The sequence below is a fragment of the Pan paniscus genome, chromosome 20 (assembly GCF_029289425.2).
Source record: "Pan paniscus chromosome 20, NHGRI_mPanPan1-v2.0_pri, whole genome shotgun sequence".
Classification (NCBI taxonomy): Eukaryota; Metazoa; Chordata; class Mammalia; order Primates; family Hominidae; genus Pan; species Pan paniscus.
In genome coordinates this window covers 24741564-24760230 of record NC_073269.2, presented here as the reverse complement: position 1 = coordinate 24760230, position 18667 = coordinate 24741564, and the positions used below count along the sequence as shown (strand labels likewise).

Here is an 18667-nt window from a genome sequence, read left to right as displayed (position 1 = left end):
TGAGTTTGAGAACAAAGAACAAGAAAGTTAAGACTAAACCTTTGAAGAGGAATTTTATTGTATTTTACAATTTCCCTCTTTTAATTTTTATAATTAAAGAAAAACTTTTTTTTTGAGATGGAGTTTTGCTCTCGTTGCTTAGGCTGGAGTGCAATGGCACGATTTTGGCTCACTACAACATTTGCCTCCCAGGTTCAAGCAATTCTTCTGCCTCAGCCTCCCAAGTAGCTGGGAGTACAGGCATGTGCCACCACGACCAGCTAATTTTGTATCTTTAGTATAGATGGGGCTTCTTCATATTTGTCAGGCTGGTCTCTAACTTCTGACCTCGGGTGATCCGCCCACATCAGCCTCTCAAAGTGCTGGGATTACAGGCGTGAGCCACCGCGACCACACGCTTTTTAAAACTTTTTAAACATACCTTTACTTTGTTGTTTGACTTGATCTTTTAAAAGGAAAAGTTTATCTGAATAAGGTGGAGGAGAACTAAGGGAGGTTTTCGTAAGTGTCGTTTTTATAAGTCTTTGTACTAGCCCACAGATGCATGGTATGACACAACACCCAACAAGAATTAGTACACCTATTACAACTATAAGAGAAGTAAGAATTGAGGCTATGATTTTTTTCATTTACTGAACCACCTCTCTAGCCATTCTGAAAACGTGTTATTGACCCCAGAATTTTTAGCTAATTCATTGGATAAAGTGGTAAGTTCATGTAAGGCCCTTTTTATGTTCCTATTGGGGGCAGTATTGTTTGGGATGAAGGTACAACATTGAGTTTTAATCATAACACAAACTCCACCTTTTTCTGCTAATATTATGTCCAGGGCCATTTTGTTTTTCTAAGTTATCTGGCTAGTAGGCCTTAATTGGTCGGCTATTTCTTTGACAGCATTTCTGGTGTAATTAATAAACCAATATTGATTATAATAGATGTGATTCATCTATCTAATCTACATTTTTATTAATAGTTACCCGTGGAAATATTGATTTAAATCCTGCAGCTATTTGATCTTGGGCTTTGAATTCATCAGGTACCACCCGTGGGACTCCAGTTGTGTCTAAATAAACTTGAAAGTCAAAAGACACATAAGGGGCTTCTCTTATTTTACAGTGTTGTGGTTTTTCTTTTTCTAGTCGATGAAATGCCAGAGTGAAAGGGATAGCCAACTGGACAACAGTGCAAGTGCCGTTCCAGTTACTTGGCAGAGTGTCCAGTAAGGGTCCACCACAATACCACCATATATTTGCTCAAAGATGAACAAGGGCAGACTGACTAGTAAGATCTTGGAAAGGCTTAAGCTCACTGTATCCCATTAGGTCTCCAAGAAATGCCAAGTTTTCCCCTTGTCGTGAGAGACACGAGGTAAAATTGACGCTAGGAGATGGAGGCTGGATGGCTCTTGGGGCCTGACCCACAGGGTGCTGGACTTTAAGAAATAGCAGAGAGAGAGCTCAGCAGGATTTATTACCCTAGGCTGTGGGGTCTTGGAAAAGAGCTACTATACAGTTTATGCCTGGTCAACTAGAAGACCATCTGAGTGGGAAAGGGACAATTTGGGCCTCTGGCACAAATTCTGTGCACAAGCATAACAATTGCTTTTGCTTAATGTGTGCACAGAATATTTGATCCATTTTAACCAGGCATTTGTATCTTGGTTCTTGTTTTAATTGTTAGAGTTTGCCTTAAATTAGTTACTTTTACAATATCTATTTTATTCTTATCACTGGGCATAGAAGATATGACAGTCTGGTTAGAAAAGAGCTTAGAAGAGAGGGAAGGGAGCGAAGAGCATGAGGGATGATTAGACGCATTTTGAAAGACCCTATGAGATTTGTGCCAGCCAAGTTGGGTCTTATGCCATAGAAGCAGCTCAAATCAAAGTGGGGTTAGGATCCATAGAAGTGGGGGTGAGAAAAGAAATTTGCACCAGATTACATCGGTTAAACTGGCAATTGGAAGGAGTGTTTCCTTTAGCAAAGCAAATACATGGCTTTAAGGACATACAACCACTTGTTGATGAGGTCCAGCCCTGATATTCGATTGTTTATAAAACATCATTCCAGCTGTGGCAGGCCTGTTTTTTTTACATTTGTTAAAGAACAGGAGTCGTGTTAGGGGGAGCCTCTTGTCCAAAAGTGACAGAGATATTTCTCTGAGGCTGAGAGCTGTTTTTGACTCTGGAGATTTTCACAGGGCATAATGAGGCAAGCACTAAAGGAAATAGTTTGGGGTGAGCCCAACCTAGTTACATTAATAACGAGAGGATTAGCAATAGAAGGGGAAAAGGAGAAGGAGTAACAGAACAGATGGAAGATAGGTAAATTTTCTTAGCTTTAGTTTGGTAGGGTTCTCCCCTGGAACTATGGCCCATGATCCTGGAGAGGGTGTAGCAGGACGAGCCACAGACAAAACTCCTCAGACACCGAGTTAAAGAAGGAAGGGGTTTATTCAGCCAGGGGCATTGGCAAGACTCCTGTCTCAAGAGCTGAGCTCCCCAAGTGAGCAATTCCTGTCACTTTTAAAGGTTCACAACTCTAAGGGGATGTGTGTGAGAGGGTCATGATTGAATGAGCAAGCAGGGGGTACATGACTGGGGGCTGCATGCACCGGTAGTTAGATCAGAACAAAACAGGATAGGGATTTTCACAGTGCATTTCTATACAATGTCTGTAATCTGTAGATAACATAACCGATTAGGTCAGGGGTTGATCTTTAACTACCAGGCCCAGGGTGTGGCGCTGGGCTGTCTGCTTGTGGATTTCATTTCTGCCTTTTAGTTTTTACTTTTTCTTTCTTTGGAAGCAGAAATTGGGCATAAGACAATATGAGGGGTGGTCTCCTCCCTTATTCCCCCACTTTGAGACTCTCACTCAATAGTGGGAGTTCTCACTTTTATTTTTACTACCTATGTTTTCTTGCAAGACAGATCGATAGTGATTCATATATTACACTTCTGCTGAAGCATTTTGGTGAACCAAGGTAACGACGAAGCTTTTTATCATCTGAAGAAGTACAGGTAGCAAACAAGGGAGCGGTAAGCAGGTTCCTATTACTATTATAACTTTTATTATAAGAGTTTTAAATCCTCTTAGCGCTGGGAACTATTTTCTAAACATGGCCCCAGGATCAAATCCATGCCACACTTGCATGGGCACGTGTGCCAGTTTTGTCATATCTCTAACTATGTCTTCAACAACTGGCCCTTGATTATCTATGTGTAGGCAGCAATTAGTAAGGTTAAATTTCCTGCAGACCCCTCCTTCAGCTGCTGGCAAGTAGTCGAGGGCTAATCTATTTTGATATATATCATTTCTCATCTGAGTTTCTTGCCAGGCCAGAATAGTCAAGGCTCTGCTGGTTTTATTAGTGATTATTTTTAAGACAGCTTGTAACCATATGATTCGGTCGATCATGTAAATGGGGGTCCGGTATCCCCACGAGCCATCTTGTGCCTAAGTAGCAGGCCTATAATATTGTATGATTCTCTCAGGGGGCCATTTATCATTTTTTCAATTTCTTATAGCTATGATTCTCTTTTCGCGGGAAGCGTAGACAGGGAAGCCAAGGAGTTTGCCTGTTTTTATGGGCAGTAGGAAGAAAGATGGTTTAATAGTGCCAATAACACAACTACCTGCCTACTGGTCAGTAATCTGTCATAAGCTCTATGCCTACATATCCAGTATAATCCAGTGGGGGCTGTCCAGTCCCGGTGGGACTCCAGGTGGGTCCAGTTTGCAACTTTGAGAATTTACTAAATTTTCTCTCTGTGTGATTTGAACTCCACCAAGTGATTGTTTTTGTGGTACCATTATACAGTTTCTGTCTCCGACAACTAAGTCATCCTACGCGGTGAGTGAATTCTTTTCCTTCTCTAGCTATGCAATATTGTTTAATAATTGAGGCTTTTAGGATCAGAAATTATCAGGGTGATTGTTTTGAGCCAGGAATTCATCAGGTACTGTAGGTACTAATTCTCAGGCTTCCCATGGCCATTGATCTCTTACTACAGCTTCTCCACATACATAACAGGAAGTGACATTGAGAGACTGGGCTACATGCTTGGCTAATTGCAAAAACAAATTTCTTGTTTTTCCTGGAATTTCTGGTACTGGCACATTTAGTTCATCATAGAAAGTTTGAAACACTGGCTCAGGAGAGTCTTTGTAAACTTCTCGAACCAAGATATTTACTCGAGGATCCAGTCTGGCCCCGTCGATTCCTAAGGTCACATGCTCCTCTTTTTTTCTAGCGAGGATCAAGGGGATTGGTTATTACTAGCTCTAAGGGGTTACATTGTCCCTTAGTACAGGAAGGGCCATTTTTTCCTTTCTGAAGGTGGGATGGATCTTTTTCATTTTTTTTTTTATCCAAGTGGCCTAAATGACACAAGACCAGTATTTACATTTATTTCCACACAGTGCTAATTTATGACAGTTGTTTTTATTTTCTGCCATATAGCCTCTTTTCTAATTAAGAGAACCACACCTTATTCCTAACTTATTACTATTAATGACAGCACAGGGATCAAATTTTAAGGTGACTTGTTTGGGCACCCCTTTTTCTTCTGTTTTGGCTAACACTTTACTCATATTATTTATGAGCCCCAACCAGTCCTCAGTCCTTAATCTTATTTAAAAAACTGTCCCTCCAGGGTTCAAGCAATTCTCCTGCCTCAGCCTCCAGGCATGCATGACCATGTCCAGCTAATTTTTGTATTTTTAGTAGAGACGGGGTTTCACCATGTTGGCCAGGCTGATCTTGAACTCCCGACCTCAGGCAATCCACCTGCTTCATTAAATTATGCACTAAAAGTGTATAATTACACTGTTTGTAATACAAATGATAAACGCTAGAGGTGACGGATATCTTATTTACCCTAATGAAATTTCTACATATTGTATGCCTGAATCAAAATATACCATATAAGGCATAAATATATACACATACAATATACCCACAAATACTAATAATAAATTTCAGTAAGAAAAAAATAGGCAGGGTGCGGTGGCTTATGCCTGTAATCCCAGCACTTTGGGAGGCCGAGGTGGACGAATCACTTCAGGTCAGGAGTATGGGACCAGCCTGGCCAACATGGTGAAACCCCGTCTCTACTAAAAATACAAAAATTAACCAGGCATGGTGGCGCACACCTGTAATCCGAGAACTCCCAGGTTCAAGCAATTCTCTTGCCTCAGCCTCCTGAATAGCTGGGATTACAGGCATGTGCCATCATGCCCAGCTAATTTTTGTATTTTTAGTAGAGGTGGGGTTTCTCAATGTTGGTCAGGCTGGTCTCGATCTCCTGACCTCAAGTGATCCATCTGCCTCAGCCTCCCAAAGTGCTAGGATTACAGGAATGAGCCACTGCACCCATCCCATACAACTTTATATTTAAAAAACCATAAACATTATATTAAAACCTGTCTAAACTAATAAATATACCTGGCTGTATTTTAATATTTAACTATAATTAATAATTTCTTTCTCTCACTATAATGTAGAAAAGCATTACTCTGAAACCCCACCTTATTTTTTATCTTTGCTTATTAATAAAATAATTCATTATGATTTTTGAAAAAAAGTTTTAAGATGTTCCGCATACATGTTAATGTAGGTTAGACCATCCAAAAGACATTCAAAGCATCAACATTAAGTCATTGGCTAGGATTATAGAAATGAGAACATGAACCCCCACCTTACACATTACTTACTATCAGTTAACTACAAAGAGCCTCTCCACTTATATTTTCATCATGCATATTACATTTTAATGTCCTTACTCTTTTATAGAAAAGGTCATACATAATGCCCAACTAATAAAAAACAATCTCTAATATCTCTAATGCAGCAACAATTGATCACATGCTTTCACATGTGAATACAATAGGAATAAAATAATAGCATAAAGCAATGTGAAAGCTGTATTATATCATTATTCACTTTTCAAAAAAATTTTTTCAAGAAAACAAGTATACTTTCAATGTAATTACAGTGCTTCAAAAATCCACTTTTTAAAAAATTATATAGAAATAATTTATCTAACAGCTGTAGCTATGCATTAGTTTTTATACTGAACATTCTGATTTAGTGTAATGTCTGAAGTGTCAGTGCCTTAATTATTCTATGGAAAATTCTCTGATATTTACATAGAATCAATTTTGAATTAAATATTTTTTCATATTTACTGCATCTGAAAAAATATATTTTGGTATAAACCCTCTGGTGTTTTCCAAGCTGTAGTTTTTGGAAAAGAAAAGTCTTTCCATTCATTACATTTGCAGTACTATTCTCAATATAAATTCCCTTGATTCCCTGAAACAAAGCTTGAGCAACTGCTTCAGGGTTTTCCTCTAGTACTAAATGTGTGCACTAAGATCTGTGACACAAGTAAAGGCACTACAACCACCTTTATATTTGTAATGGCTGTCTTCAGAATAAATATTCTTCACTTTAAAGACTTCTGTTTTCTGAAAGATTTTTTGACAGTAATTGCACTTTTAATGCTTTATTAACTATGAACCTTCTTCTGTTCAGTAAGATGTGAGTAGGCATTAATGGTTTTTCCATATTCTTTGTATTTGCACAATTTTTCTCAAGGATAAGAGCTTTCCTGTGAAATAAGGTATAAGCACTAATAAAATATTTTGCCACATTCTTCACACTTACAGTAGTTTTGGCAGTATGACTTATATCACCTACAATCATGTATGACAATCATATAAAGGCTTTGTCACATTGTATACATTTCTAGGGTATTACACTAGTATAATTTATTTTTATGTATAGGAAATGTGGAGGTGTTGGTAAAAGCACTGTTGCATCTTTCAGGTTTCTAGATTTCCTCTTCAGCATGAATTATCGCCATGTCTCTTAAGAATTAAGAACTTGTAGCCAGGCATGGTGGCTCACGCCTGTAACCCCAGCACTTTCGAAGGCCAAGGCAGGTGGATCACCTGAGGTCAGGAGTTCGAGACCAGCCTGGCCAACATTGTGAAACCCTATCTCTACTAAAAATCCAAAAATTAGCCAGGTGTGGTGTTGGGCAACTGTAATCCCAGCTACTTGGGAGGCTGAGGCAGAAGAATGGCTTAAACCCAGGAGGCAGAGATTGCAGTGAGCCGAGATCATGTCATTGCACTCCAGCCTCGGTGACAAGAGTGAAACTCCATCTCAAAAAAAAAAAAGGAATTGAGAACTTGTTATAGGTTTATAGGTTTTGCCACATTCTTCACACTTGTAGGGCTTCTGTTTGGTATGAATTATGTGTAATAAGGGTTGAGAACTTCCTTACAAAGCTTTGTCACATTCTTTATATTTGTAGGGTTTGTGTTCCATATAAACTCTCGTATTTACTAAGAGTTGAGGGCTGGTTAAAGGCTTTCCCACATTCATCACATTCATAGGGTTTCTCTCCAGTATGAATTATCTTATGCTAATTAAAAGTGGAGGAACATTTAAAAGATCTGTCACATTCTTCACTATGTAGGGTTTTCGTTCAATATGAATTTTCTTATGTTTATTAAGGTCTGAGGACCAGTTAAAAGCTTTGCCACATTCTTCACATTTGTAAGGTTTCTCTCCAGTATGAATTCTCTTATGTGTAGTTAGAGTTGAGGATGCAGTAAAGGATTTGCCACATTCTTCACATTTGTAGGGTTTCTCTCCAGTATGAGTTCTTTTATGTTTGGAGAGGATTGAGGGCCAGGTAAAGGTTTTGCCACATTCATCACATTTGTAGGGTTTCTCTCCAGTATGAATTTTCTCATGTGAAAAAAGGGTTGTGGAATGGTTAAAAGCTTTTCCACATTCTCTACATCTGTAGGGTTTCTCTCCAGTATGAAGTATCTTATGTGTAGTAAGGTGTGAGGTTAGGTGAAAGGCTTTGCCACATTCTTCACATTTGTAGGGTTTCTCTCCTGTATGAATTCTCTTATGTATAGTTAGGTTAGAGCAGTGCTTAAAGGATTTGCCACATTCTTCACAGTTGTAGGGTTTCCCTCTAGTATGAATTTTCTTATGTGTGGTAACGTGTGAGGGGTGCTTAAAGGCTTTGCCACATTCTTCACATTTGTAGGGTTTCTCTCCAGTATGAACTATCTTATGTGTAGTAAGGTCTGTGGATCGGTTGAAGGCTTTGCCACATTCTTCACATTTGTAGGGTTTCTCTCCAGTATGAATCTTCTTATGTGTAGTAAGGTTTGAGGACTGCTTAAAGGCTTTGCCACATTCTTCACATCTGTAGGGTTTCTCTCCGGTATGAATTCTCTTATGTGTAGTAAGGTTTGCAGATTGGTTAAAAGCTTTGCCACATTCTTCACATCTGTAAGGTTTCTCTCCAGTATGAATTTTCTTATGTGTAGTAAGGGTTGAAGACCGTTTAAAAGCTTTGCCACATATTATACATTTGAAAAGATTTATTCCAGTATGTCTTGTCTTATATGTGTTTGAATTTGAAAACTTATGAAAGACTTTTCCATATTTATCACATTGAAATATTTCTTTCTGGGTAGTTGTCAAACATTGGTTAAGTCCATTATAACCTCCTTTGTGCACCTTATGCTCACCCACGCTTTTACAGCCTTTTTTTAACTGTAAATTGTCATGTCTGCATTTTTCATATCTTCTCAGCATCCCTATTTGGAAAGAATTTTTTATGTTCTCTGGCCAAAGGTCTTGGGCAAAATGAGAACTCATAACTAAAAGAAACAATAAAAACACATTACTTCAATTGCTAGACTCAGATAAATATACATTACAAATCTAACCTATAAAATTATACAAACTACATAAGCAAGATGACATAGCAAAATACCACCAGTTCTGATTTCTTCCTGGACACATAAATGTAACAAAAACATAGTGACAGAAATAAAATTGTAAAAAATTTATAAATGAGTTAAGTGTGTAAAGGGCCCCAGGTGAGCAGAATGCAAATAACCACATAGAAGAAAAAGAAAGCTCTGTTAGTTATAACCAACACAGCTCTTCCTGCTGCCCAGTATAACATTGTGCTTTTAAAAGTAAATTGCCAGTTGGGCATGGTGGCTCACGCCTGTAATCACAGCACTTTGGGAGGCTGAGGTGGGTGGATCATGAGGTCAGGAGTTCAAGACCAGCCTGGCCAAGATGGTGAAACCTTGTCTCTACTAAAAATACAAAAAATTAGCCAGGCATGGTGGCGGGCACATTTAACCCCAGCTACTCGGAGGGCTGCGGCAGAGAATTGCTTGAACCAGGGAGGCAAAGACTGTAGTGAGCCAAGATTGCACCACTGCACTCCAGCCTGGGCAACAGAGTGAGACACCATCTCAAAAAAAAAAAAAAAAAATTAAATTAAATTAAATTGTTGGCCAGGCATGATGGCTAATGCCTGTAACCCCAGCACTTTGGTAAGGCAAGGCAGGTGGATCACCTAAGGTGAGGAGACTGAGACCAGCCTGACCAACATGGTGAAACCCCATCTCAACTAAAAATACAGAAAATTAGCCAGGCATGGTAACAGGTACCTGTAATCCTAGCTACCTGAAGGCTGAGGCAGGAGAATTGCTTCAACTGTGGAGACGGAGATTGTAGTGAGCTAAGATTTTTGCCACTGCACTCCAGCCTAGGTAAGAGAGTGAGACTCTGTCACACACACACACACACACATACACACACACACACACACAAATACAAATTGCCAACTCCTGGTTTCTTTTTTAAAAATAAGAAAAATATTGGCACATACATCTTTATTTCTGGCATCTATGAACTTTTTTAGACACCAGCTAATGTCTCCCATAACATAAAATGCTGAAATAGTGATATGTTAGAATGACAGTTTGAGTCTGCTGAGTCTAAAGGTAAATGTTACAGAAGCAGAGAAACTGCAGTAATCCAAACAGGAATGGCTGTAGCAAGTGATTACTGATTATTAGGAAGAAATATGAATAAGCCGATTTAACTAAACAATAAACAAAATTTTAGACAAGACACATCCTAAAAACATGTTTGAGAAATTCCCAGAATCTCTAGCCAAAACAATTGATTTCAGACTACACAAGGACAAAACTATATTATAAAGATTGGAACAGGTAGCTTTTTGTTAATGCCTGAATCTCACTCAAAGATTACAATGTATACAAAATATTTAAGCAACATGGCCCATCAAAAAAATTATAAAATTTTCAAAAGCAGCCATAAAAAGTGAATAAAGTAATTTTTTAAATTCAGAATAAATTGAACAGGCCAAGCTTGGAAGCTCATTCCTGTAATTCTAACACATTGGGAAGCCAAGGTAGGAAAATCACATGAGGTCAGGAGTTTGAGACCAGCCTAGCCAACATGGTGAAACCCTGTAACTACTAAAAATACAAAAATTAGCTGGGCATGGTGGCATGTGCCTGTAATCCCAGCTACGTAGGAGACTGACACATGAGAAATGCTTGAACCCAAGATGGGAAGGTTGCAGTGAGTGATTGTACCACTGCTGGCCAGGCTGGGCAACAGAGCAAGGCTGTCTCAAAAAAAAATAAAATAGGACAGGAACAGTGGCTCATGCCTGTAATCCCAGCACTTTGGGAGGCTGGGGTGGGTGGATCATTTGAGGTCAGGAGTTCAAGATCAGCCTGGCCAACAGAGTGAAAGCCTATCTCTACTAAAAATACAAAAATCAGCCAAATGTGGCAGCATGCACCTGTAATCCCAGCTACTGGGAGGCTGAGGCAGGAGACTCACTTGAACCTGGGAGGGGTAGGTTGCAGTGAGCCAAGATCATGCCACTGCACTCCAGCCTGGGCAACAGAGTGAGACTCTGTCTCAGAAAATAACTAAATTAATTAATTACATAAAAGAAATCGAATGATATTCAGTAAGTGAAATAGGAACACAGACCACTACTGAAGATCAGAAAAATGAGGATAAACAAGAAAAAATATTAAAATAGAAAAAAACAAAAATTATGGATATAAAAAATACAAAAATAACTTAAAAATTTCTTAAAAGAAAAAATAATGTAAACATGAAGAAGCTGAACAAACTAGGATACACAAAAAGATATTTATCACAAACACACCTATAAGCAAAATTTCAAAAATCACAGATAAGAAAAGAATTTTGGGTGCTGCAAGATAAAAATGATGTGTCATTTATAAGCATAGTCTTATAAGATAACCAGTGAATTTATCAAACAAAATTTTTGCAGAAAATAATACCATCAGCAAAATTGTACTATCATATAAAAAGGAGTCCTTCCAAAATAACCAAATCCTAAGAAAGTATATTGGCACTGCATATGCCCTACCTATCAAAGATGCTGAAAGAAGTTTCTTCCACTGAAAATAACATAATACGAGAAAACAACACATGATCATATGAAAATACATAACTTTCTGGAAAATATATGCACATACACAAAAATAGAATTCCTTACTTATTATCATAATGGCACAGAAAACACTTTTAGTTATTCTCTAAAAGGCAAAAGATAGAAGTAGAGGAAATATTATAAACATCTGTTAATGAATATATAACATAAAAAGTAGAATTAGCAAAATCAATAACAAAGTTGAAGGCAGATGTAATGAAGTATTTTTGCATGCAACTGAAGTTAATTTTTTACTGCATTAAAGTATATTGTTGGATCTTTTAGAGGTTTTATGTAATCCCCTAGATACCACTAAGAAAATACCTGCCTAGATACACAAAAGAAAATAAGAAAAAAATTAAAAGCATATCAATACAAAAATTAAAAAAAAACACAAAAAGAAAGAGAAAAAGAGACAAAGATAAAAGAATCAAATAAAACAATAAAATAACGTTGGCCAGGCGCAGTTGCTCACGCCTGTAATCCCAGCACATTGCGAGACCAAGGCGGGTGAATCACTGGAGGTCAGGAGTCCAAGACCAGCCTGGCCAACATGGAGTAACCCCATCTCTACTAAAAATACCAAAAATTAGCCAGCATGGTGGTGGGTGCCTATAATCCCAGCTACTCAGGAGGCTGAGACAGGAGAATTACTTGAACCTTGGAGGCAGAGGTTGCAGTGAGCCAAGATTGTGCCATTTCACTCCAGCCTGAGTGATAGACCAAGATTCCGTCTCAAAATAAATAAATAAATAGATAACATTAGTAAGTTTTTCTCTTTCGGAAAACTATTTAAATATATATAATTATCTTTCCAATCAAGAAACATACTTTCAATAAAAAGGTTTATTAAAAAATTTTATCAGCCTGACCAACATGGTGAAACCCCATCTCTACTAAAAATACAAAAATTAGCCAGGCGTGGTGGTGCATGCCTGTAATCCCAGCTACTCAGGAGGCTGAGGCAGGAGAATCACTTGAACAAGTGCACTGCAGTCTGAGCGGCAGAGTGAGACTTCTTCTAAAAAAAAAAAAAAAAATTAAAAATCAAGATCCAACTTGCTTTTCTACAAGAGTCACCTGAGATCTAATGACAAAGACTGAAAGTGGCAAGACAGAAGTAGAAATTTCATGTAAATATTAACCAAATGAGAGCAGAAGAGGTCAAAATAATATTACACAAGCTACATCTTAAAGTCAAAAACTGTCATATTTTATAAAATGTACTTTAAGTCAAAACTTCAAAAAGACAAAGAAGGACAATATATAGATCACCTGAGGTCAGGCATTCAAAACCAGCCCGGCCATCATGGTGAAACCCTGTCACTAGTAAAAATACAAAAAAATTAGCCAGGTGTGGTGGCAGATGCCTTTAATCCCAGCTACTCAGAAGGCTGATGCAGGAAAATTGCTTGAACCGGGGAAGCACAGGTTTCAGTGAGCTGAGATCGCACCATAGCACTTCAGCCTGAGCAACAAGAGTGAAATTCCATCACAAAAGAAAATAAATAAATAAATAAATAAAATTATATATAAAAAAATAGAATGACTGAGTGGTTTTTAAAAAGCATACAGTACGCTGCCTACAAGAGACTCATTTTGCATTGAGTCAAATAGGCTGAAAATAAAAAATGAAAAAAAATGTATATTCCATGAAAATAGTAACCACAATTGAGTGATGTGGTCATAATTATATTAGACATAATATGCCTTAAGTCAAGTACTACCATGAGACATAGACTGATATTATATTGTAGTAAAGTGAGTTGATTTAGCAGGAATCTATAATTGTAATATTTATCTATCTATATAAATGTGTGTATATAACATCAGGGCTCCAAAATATATAAAGCAACTATTGACAAAAGTGAAGCAAGACATACATGGCAACATAATAATTGTAGACATCAAGACCCCATTTGCAGTAATAAATATAAAATTCAGATAAAAAATAAGAAAAAAACTTAGCTAACATTATAGATAATATTAATTATTTTGCATGTAGAGGAATACTTGAGAGTGCATAATTTATAAAGAAAAAAGGTTTATTTGGCTCACAGTTTGGCAGACTGTATAAGAAGTGTGTGTCAGCATCTGCTTCTGGTGAGGATTTCAGGAAGCTTAAAATCATGGTGGAAGGTAAAGAGTAACTGGACATGTTATATGGTAAGAGACAGAGCAAGTGTGAGGTGAAAGACCCAGGTTCTTTTAATGAACCAGCTCTCATTTGAATTAATAGAGTGAAAAGTTTTTGGTTACAAAGAGGATATACCAAGCCATTCATGAGAAATTTGCCCCATGATCCAAACGTGTCCCACCAGGTCCCACAACCAACATTGAGGATTTATATTGCAGCATGAGGTTTGGACAACATGAATATCCAACCCATATTATAGACCAACTAGGCTTCACAGACATACAAAACTCTCCAGTCAAAACCAAGATAACACACAATATTCTTATTTGCATCTGGTGTATTCTGTTAGGACACAGAGCAAGTTTTATTAAATTTTAAAATACTGGGAACAGTGGCTCTTGCCTATAATCCTAACATTTTAGGAGACCAAGAAAACAGGATCCCTTGGGGCCAAAAGTTTGAAACCAGCCTGGGCAACATATTGACATCCTAACACTACAAACAAGCACACAATTAGCCAGACATGGTAGTGCATGTCTGTAATCCTAGCTACTCAGGAAACTGATGTGAAAGGATCACTTGAGCCCAGGAAACTGAGGCTACAGTGAGCCAAAATTATGCTACTGCACTCCAGCCTGGATGATGGTAAGATCTTGTCTCAAAACAACAACAACAAAACAATTTTAAAAGACTAAAATTATACACTGTGTGTTTTCTAACAAAAACTGAATATTAGGAATTAAAAGCAAAAGTCAAATGGCAAATTCAAAAGCATGTGAATATAAAACACACTCTTCAACGTATTCTTGCTCAGGGGTCAAAAAATTTTATTGTTCAAAGATGTCAATACAACAGTTAAAAGCTACAGTATCAACACTGATAAAATAAAGTTGGATTATTTCCTTGAATGATACAAAAATATATTTTAAATAAGATAGTTAGACAAAATAAACTAACAAATATTTTAGAAAAAATACAAAACAAGCCGGGCACGGTGGCTGATGCCTGTAATCCCAGCACTTTGGGAGGCCGAGGCGGGCGGATCATGAGGTCAGGAGATCGAGACCATCCTGGCTAACACGGTGAAACCCCGTCTCTACTAAAAATACAAAAAACTTAGCCGGGCATGGTGGCGGGCGCCCATAGTCCCAGCTACTTGGGAGGCTGAGGCAGGAGAATGGCGTGAACCCAGGAGGCAGAGCTTGCAGTGAGCTGAGATTGCGCTACTGAACTCCAGCCTGGGGGACAGAGCAAGACTCCGTCTCAAAAAAAAAAAAAAAAAAAGAAAGAAAGAAAGAAAGAAAAAATACAAAAAAAAGACATGACATTGGTCTTGGCACCATTTTTTTAGGTACGACATTAAATGTATGAGCAACAAATAAAAGAACAAAAAAGTTTAACTACACTATACTTCAAAATTTCTGAAAGAAAAAATTTCAGGAGTGACAACGTCCCTTAGAAAATAGTTGAAAACATTTACATATTACTTGTTAAAAGAGTTAATATTCAAAATATATAAATGACTCTTAAAACTAACAGTAAGTTTGAATAACTTGATTTAGAAATGGACAAATTTTTCTCAAAAAAATACACAAAATTGGAAAATGCATTTGAAAGCACACACAAAATTACTAATTTGTAGAGAAATGAAAAAAGAAACATAACAAACAAAATCACCTCATACCCATTAGAATGGCCACTATAATTTTTTTTAATACACCAAATCTGTTGATGATGCAATAAAAATGAAACTCATGTTGACTGCTGGTGGAAAATAATGATGCAGCCATTATTTTAAAATGTTAGAAATGTTTCTCATTTATAAATCTATATCTAAAATACATAACACAGGCGAAGTGTAGTGGCTCAAGCCTGTAATCGTAGCACACTGGGAGGCAGAGGTGGGCAGATCACCTGAGGTCAGAAGTTCAAAACCAGCCTGGCCACCATGGTGAAACACCATGTCTACTAAAAATACAAGAACTAGATGGGTGATGTTACGTGCACCTGTAATCCCAGGAACTTGGGAGACAGAGGTAGGAGAATTGCTTGAACCCCAAAGGCAGAGGTTGCAGTGAGCCAAGATTGCATGACTACACTCCAGCCTGGGTGACAACAGGAGACTTGATCTCAAAAAAAAATAAAAATAACAAACAACAAAAGAAACAAAATATGTAACACAGGACCTGGAAGACATATTTGAAAATATATGTTTATTGTACCAGTATTCACAAAAGTCAAAAGGCTGAAGCAACCCAGATGTCTCTTGATTTATAAACATATCAAAAAATGTAACATATACATATGATGGACTATTATTCCACCTTAAAAATAACAATCTTGTCACATTTTAAGATGAAGATTGAGAATATTATGTCACCTGAATTAAACCAGTAACAAAATTATGGATACTATATGATTCCACTTATATGAGGTATCTTTTTTTTTTTTTTTTTTTTTTTGAGATGGAGTTTCACTCTTGTTGACCAGGCTGGAGTGCAATGGCCCGATCTTGGCTCACTGCAACCTCCACCTCCCAGGTTCAAGCGATTTTCCTATCTCAGCCTCCCGAGGAGCTGGGATTATAGGCATGCGCCACCATGCCTGGCTAATTTTTTTGTATTTTTAGTAGAGATGGGGTTTCTCCATGTTGGTCAGGCTGGTCTCAAACTCCGGATCTCAGGTGATCTGCCTGCCTCAGCCTCCCAAAGTGATGGGATTACAGGTGTAAGCCACCACACCCAGCTATATGAGGTATCATAAGTAGTCAAAAATCATAAAACAGAAAGTTGAAGGTTTGTCTGTCAGGGTTGGAGAGAGGGTAAAATGAGCAGTTGTTAATTAATGGGAATTAAGTTTTAGTTTTATAAGATGTAAAGTTTCTAGAAGTCTTTTGCATAACAGTGTGAATATACTTAACATGCCTGAAATGAACAACTTTTTTTTGAGACAGGGTCTCACTCTGTCCCCCAACCTGCAATGTAGTGCCACAATTTTGAATCCCTCTCAATCTCCCAAGTAGCTGGGACCACAGGTGCACACCACCATGCTTGGCTATTATTAAATTTTTTTTATAGAGAGAGGTCTCCATATGTTCCCCAGGCAGCTCTCAAACTTTTAGACTCCAGGGATCCTCCTGCCTTGGCCTCACAAAATCCTGGGATTACAGATGAGAGCCACAACCACACTTGGCCCTGAAATGTACACTTCAATAGATTTAAGACATTAAATTTTATGTTACGTGTTTTTAAAACAAGTTTTAAAGAAAAACAGAAAAAAATACAGAATTATAAATCCTTTTGAAAATTACCTTCAAATCACAAAAGTGCTTTTCTCACAAAAGGAAATATATATTCATCATTAAACACATGGAAAAAATAAAACTATCTCAATGACTGCTCACTTAAGATAAAACTACCATGGAAAATCAGCTAAGAAAGAATATAAGATAAGCCATAACTAAAATTCGGGTCATATTTATAGATAAACACTCATACATATGTAATCTGATTGTAAGAAACATGCATAATTTATCTTTTTTTTTTTTGAGACGGAGTCTCGCACTGTTGCCCGGGCTGGAGTGCAAAGGTGCAATCTCGGCTCATTGCAACCTCCGCTTCCCAGGTTCGAGCAATTTTCCTACCTCAGCCTCCCAAGTAGATGGGATTACAGGTGCCCGCCACCATGCCCAGCTAATTTTTTGTATTTTTAGTGAAAACGGGGTTTCACTATGTTGACCAGGCTGGTCTCAACTCCTGACCTCTTGATCCACCCACCTCAGCCGCCCAAAGTGTTGGGATTACAGGCGTGAGCCACCGCGCCCAGCAATTTATCTCTTAATTAAACCTCAAATTGACTTAAAGTGTACAAACAGAATTGCAAGTTGTCTAAAACTGTAATACAAATTAAAACCAAGACACAATAAACTGATGTTAAGAAACCTACACTAAGGCCGGACACAGTGACTCACATCTGTAATCCCAGCTCCTTGCAAAGCTGAGACATGAGAACTGCTTGAACCTGTAAGGATATTCAGTCTGTCTAAAAATAAAATGGAATTACAACTACCCAAGCCCCTGTAGCAAGCCAACTAAAGGTGGACCCAAAGGCAGACCCAGCAGCCTTGTGACCAAGCTACAACCCCTCTTCACTAAAAATTCACAGAGTATCTCATCACCCTAAGGGCCCAATAAAAGAAGATCTTTACCTTCTAAAATCAGTTTATGAAAACTTGAAGAGGTGTTTGCTCCATCAAATTTAGATACCAATACAAAACTATATTGTGCCCATTGTCAATGCTTCTTCTTCTTCTTCTTTTTTTTTTTTTTTATTGAGACGGAGTTTCGCTCTTGTTGCCCAGGCTGGAGTGCAATGGTGTGATCTTGGCTCACTGCAACCTCCACCTCCCTGATTCAAGCGATTCTCCTGTCTCAGCCTCCTAAGGAGCTGGGATTACAGGTGCATGTCACCACACCCGGCTAACTTTTGTATTTTTAGTAAAGACGAGGTTTCATCATATTGGTCAGGCTTGTCTCGAACTCCTGACCTCAGGTGATCCACCTGCCTTGCCCTTTCAACGTGTTGGGATTACAGGTGTGAGCCAGGGAGCCCAGCCAATGCTTCTATTTTAATGTAGCACTGGAAGTATGTGGCAGAAGAATTAGTCAAAGAAATAAAAAAAAAATCCATTGAAATTGAAAAACAGTAAGTAAAAAGTTGCTGTCTGTAGATCATACAATCACATATTTAAAAAACCATAAACAGTACATTAAACCCTGTCTAAACTAATAAATACAGTCAGTAAATTAGCAAAACATAAAATTAACATACATAAGTATATGTATGGTTTCGTACACTTTTTTTTTTTTTTTTGAGTAGGAGTCTAGCTCTTTTGCCCAGCCTGAAGTGCAGTGGGGTGATCTCGGCTCACTGAAACCTCTGCCTTCCAGGTTCAAGCGATTCTCCCATCTCAGCCTAACGAGTTGCTGGGATTACAGGCATGCGCCACCATGCCCAGTGAATTTTTGTAGTTTCAGCAGAGACAGGGTTTCTCTATGTTGGTCAGGCTGGTCTCGAACTCCTGATCTCAGGTGATCCATGCACTTTGGTCTCCCAAAGTGCTAGGATTACAGGCGTGATCTAGTACTCTGGGAGACCACCCCGGCTATGGTTCCATACAC

General features: G+C 38.1%; 1 protein-coding gene across 1 annotated transcript in view; it reads right to left on the bottom strand.

The window, feature by feature from the left end:
* The window catches only part of ZNF93 (zinc finger protein 93), a 69447-nt gene that overhangs the window by 35131 nt on the left and 15649 nt on the right, over positions 1-18667 (bottom strand). Inside the window, 3 exon segments of the mRNA XM_034944161.3 lie at positions 7214-7292; positions 7348-7488; positions 7491-8702. Of these exon segments, the coding sequence (XP_034800052.1) occupies positions 7214-7292; positions 7348-7488; positions 7491-8702 (1432 nt within the window).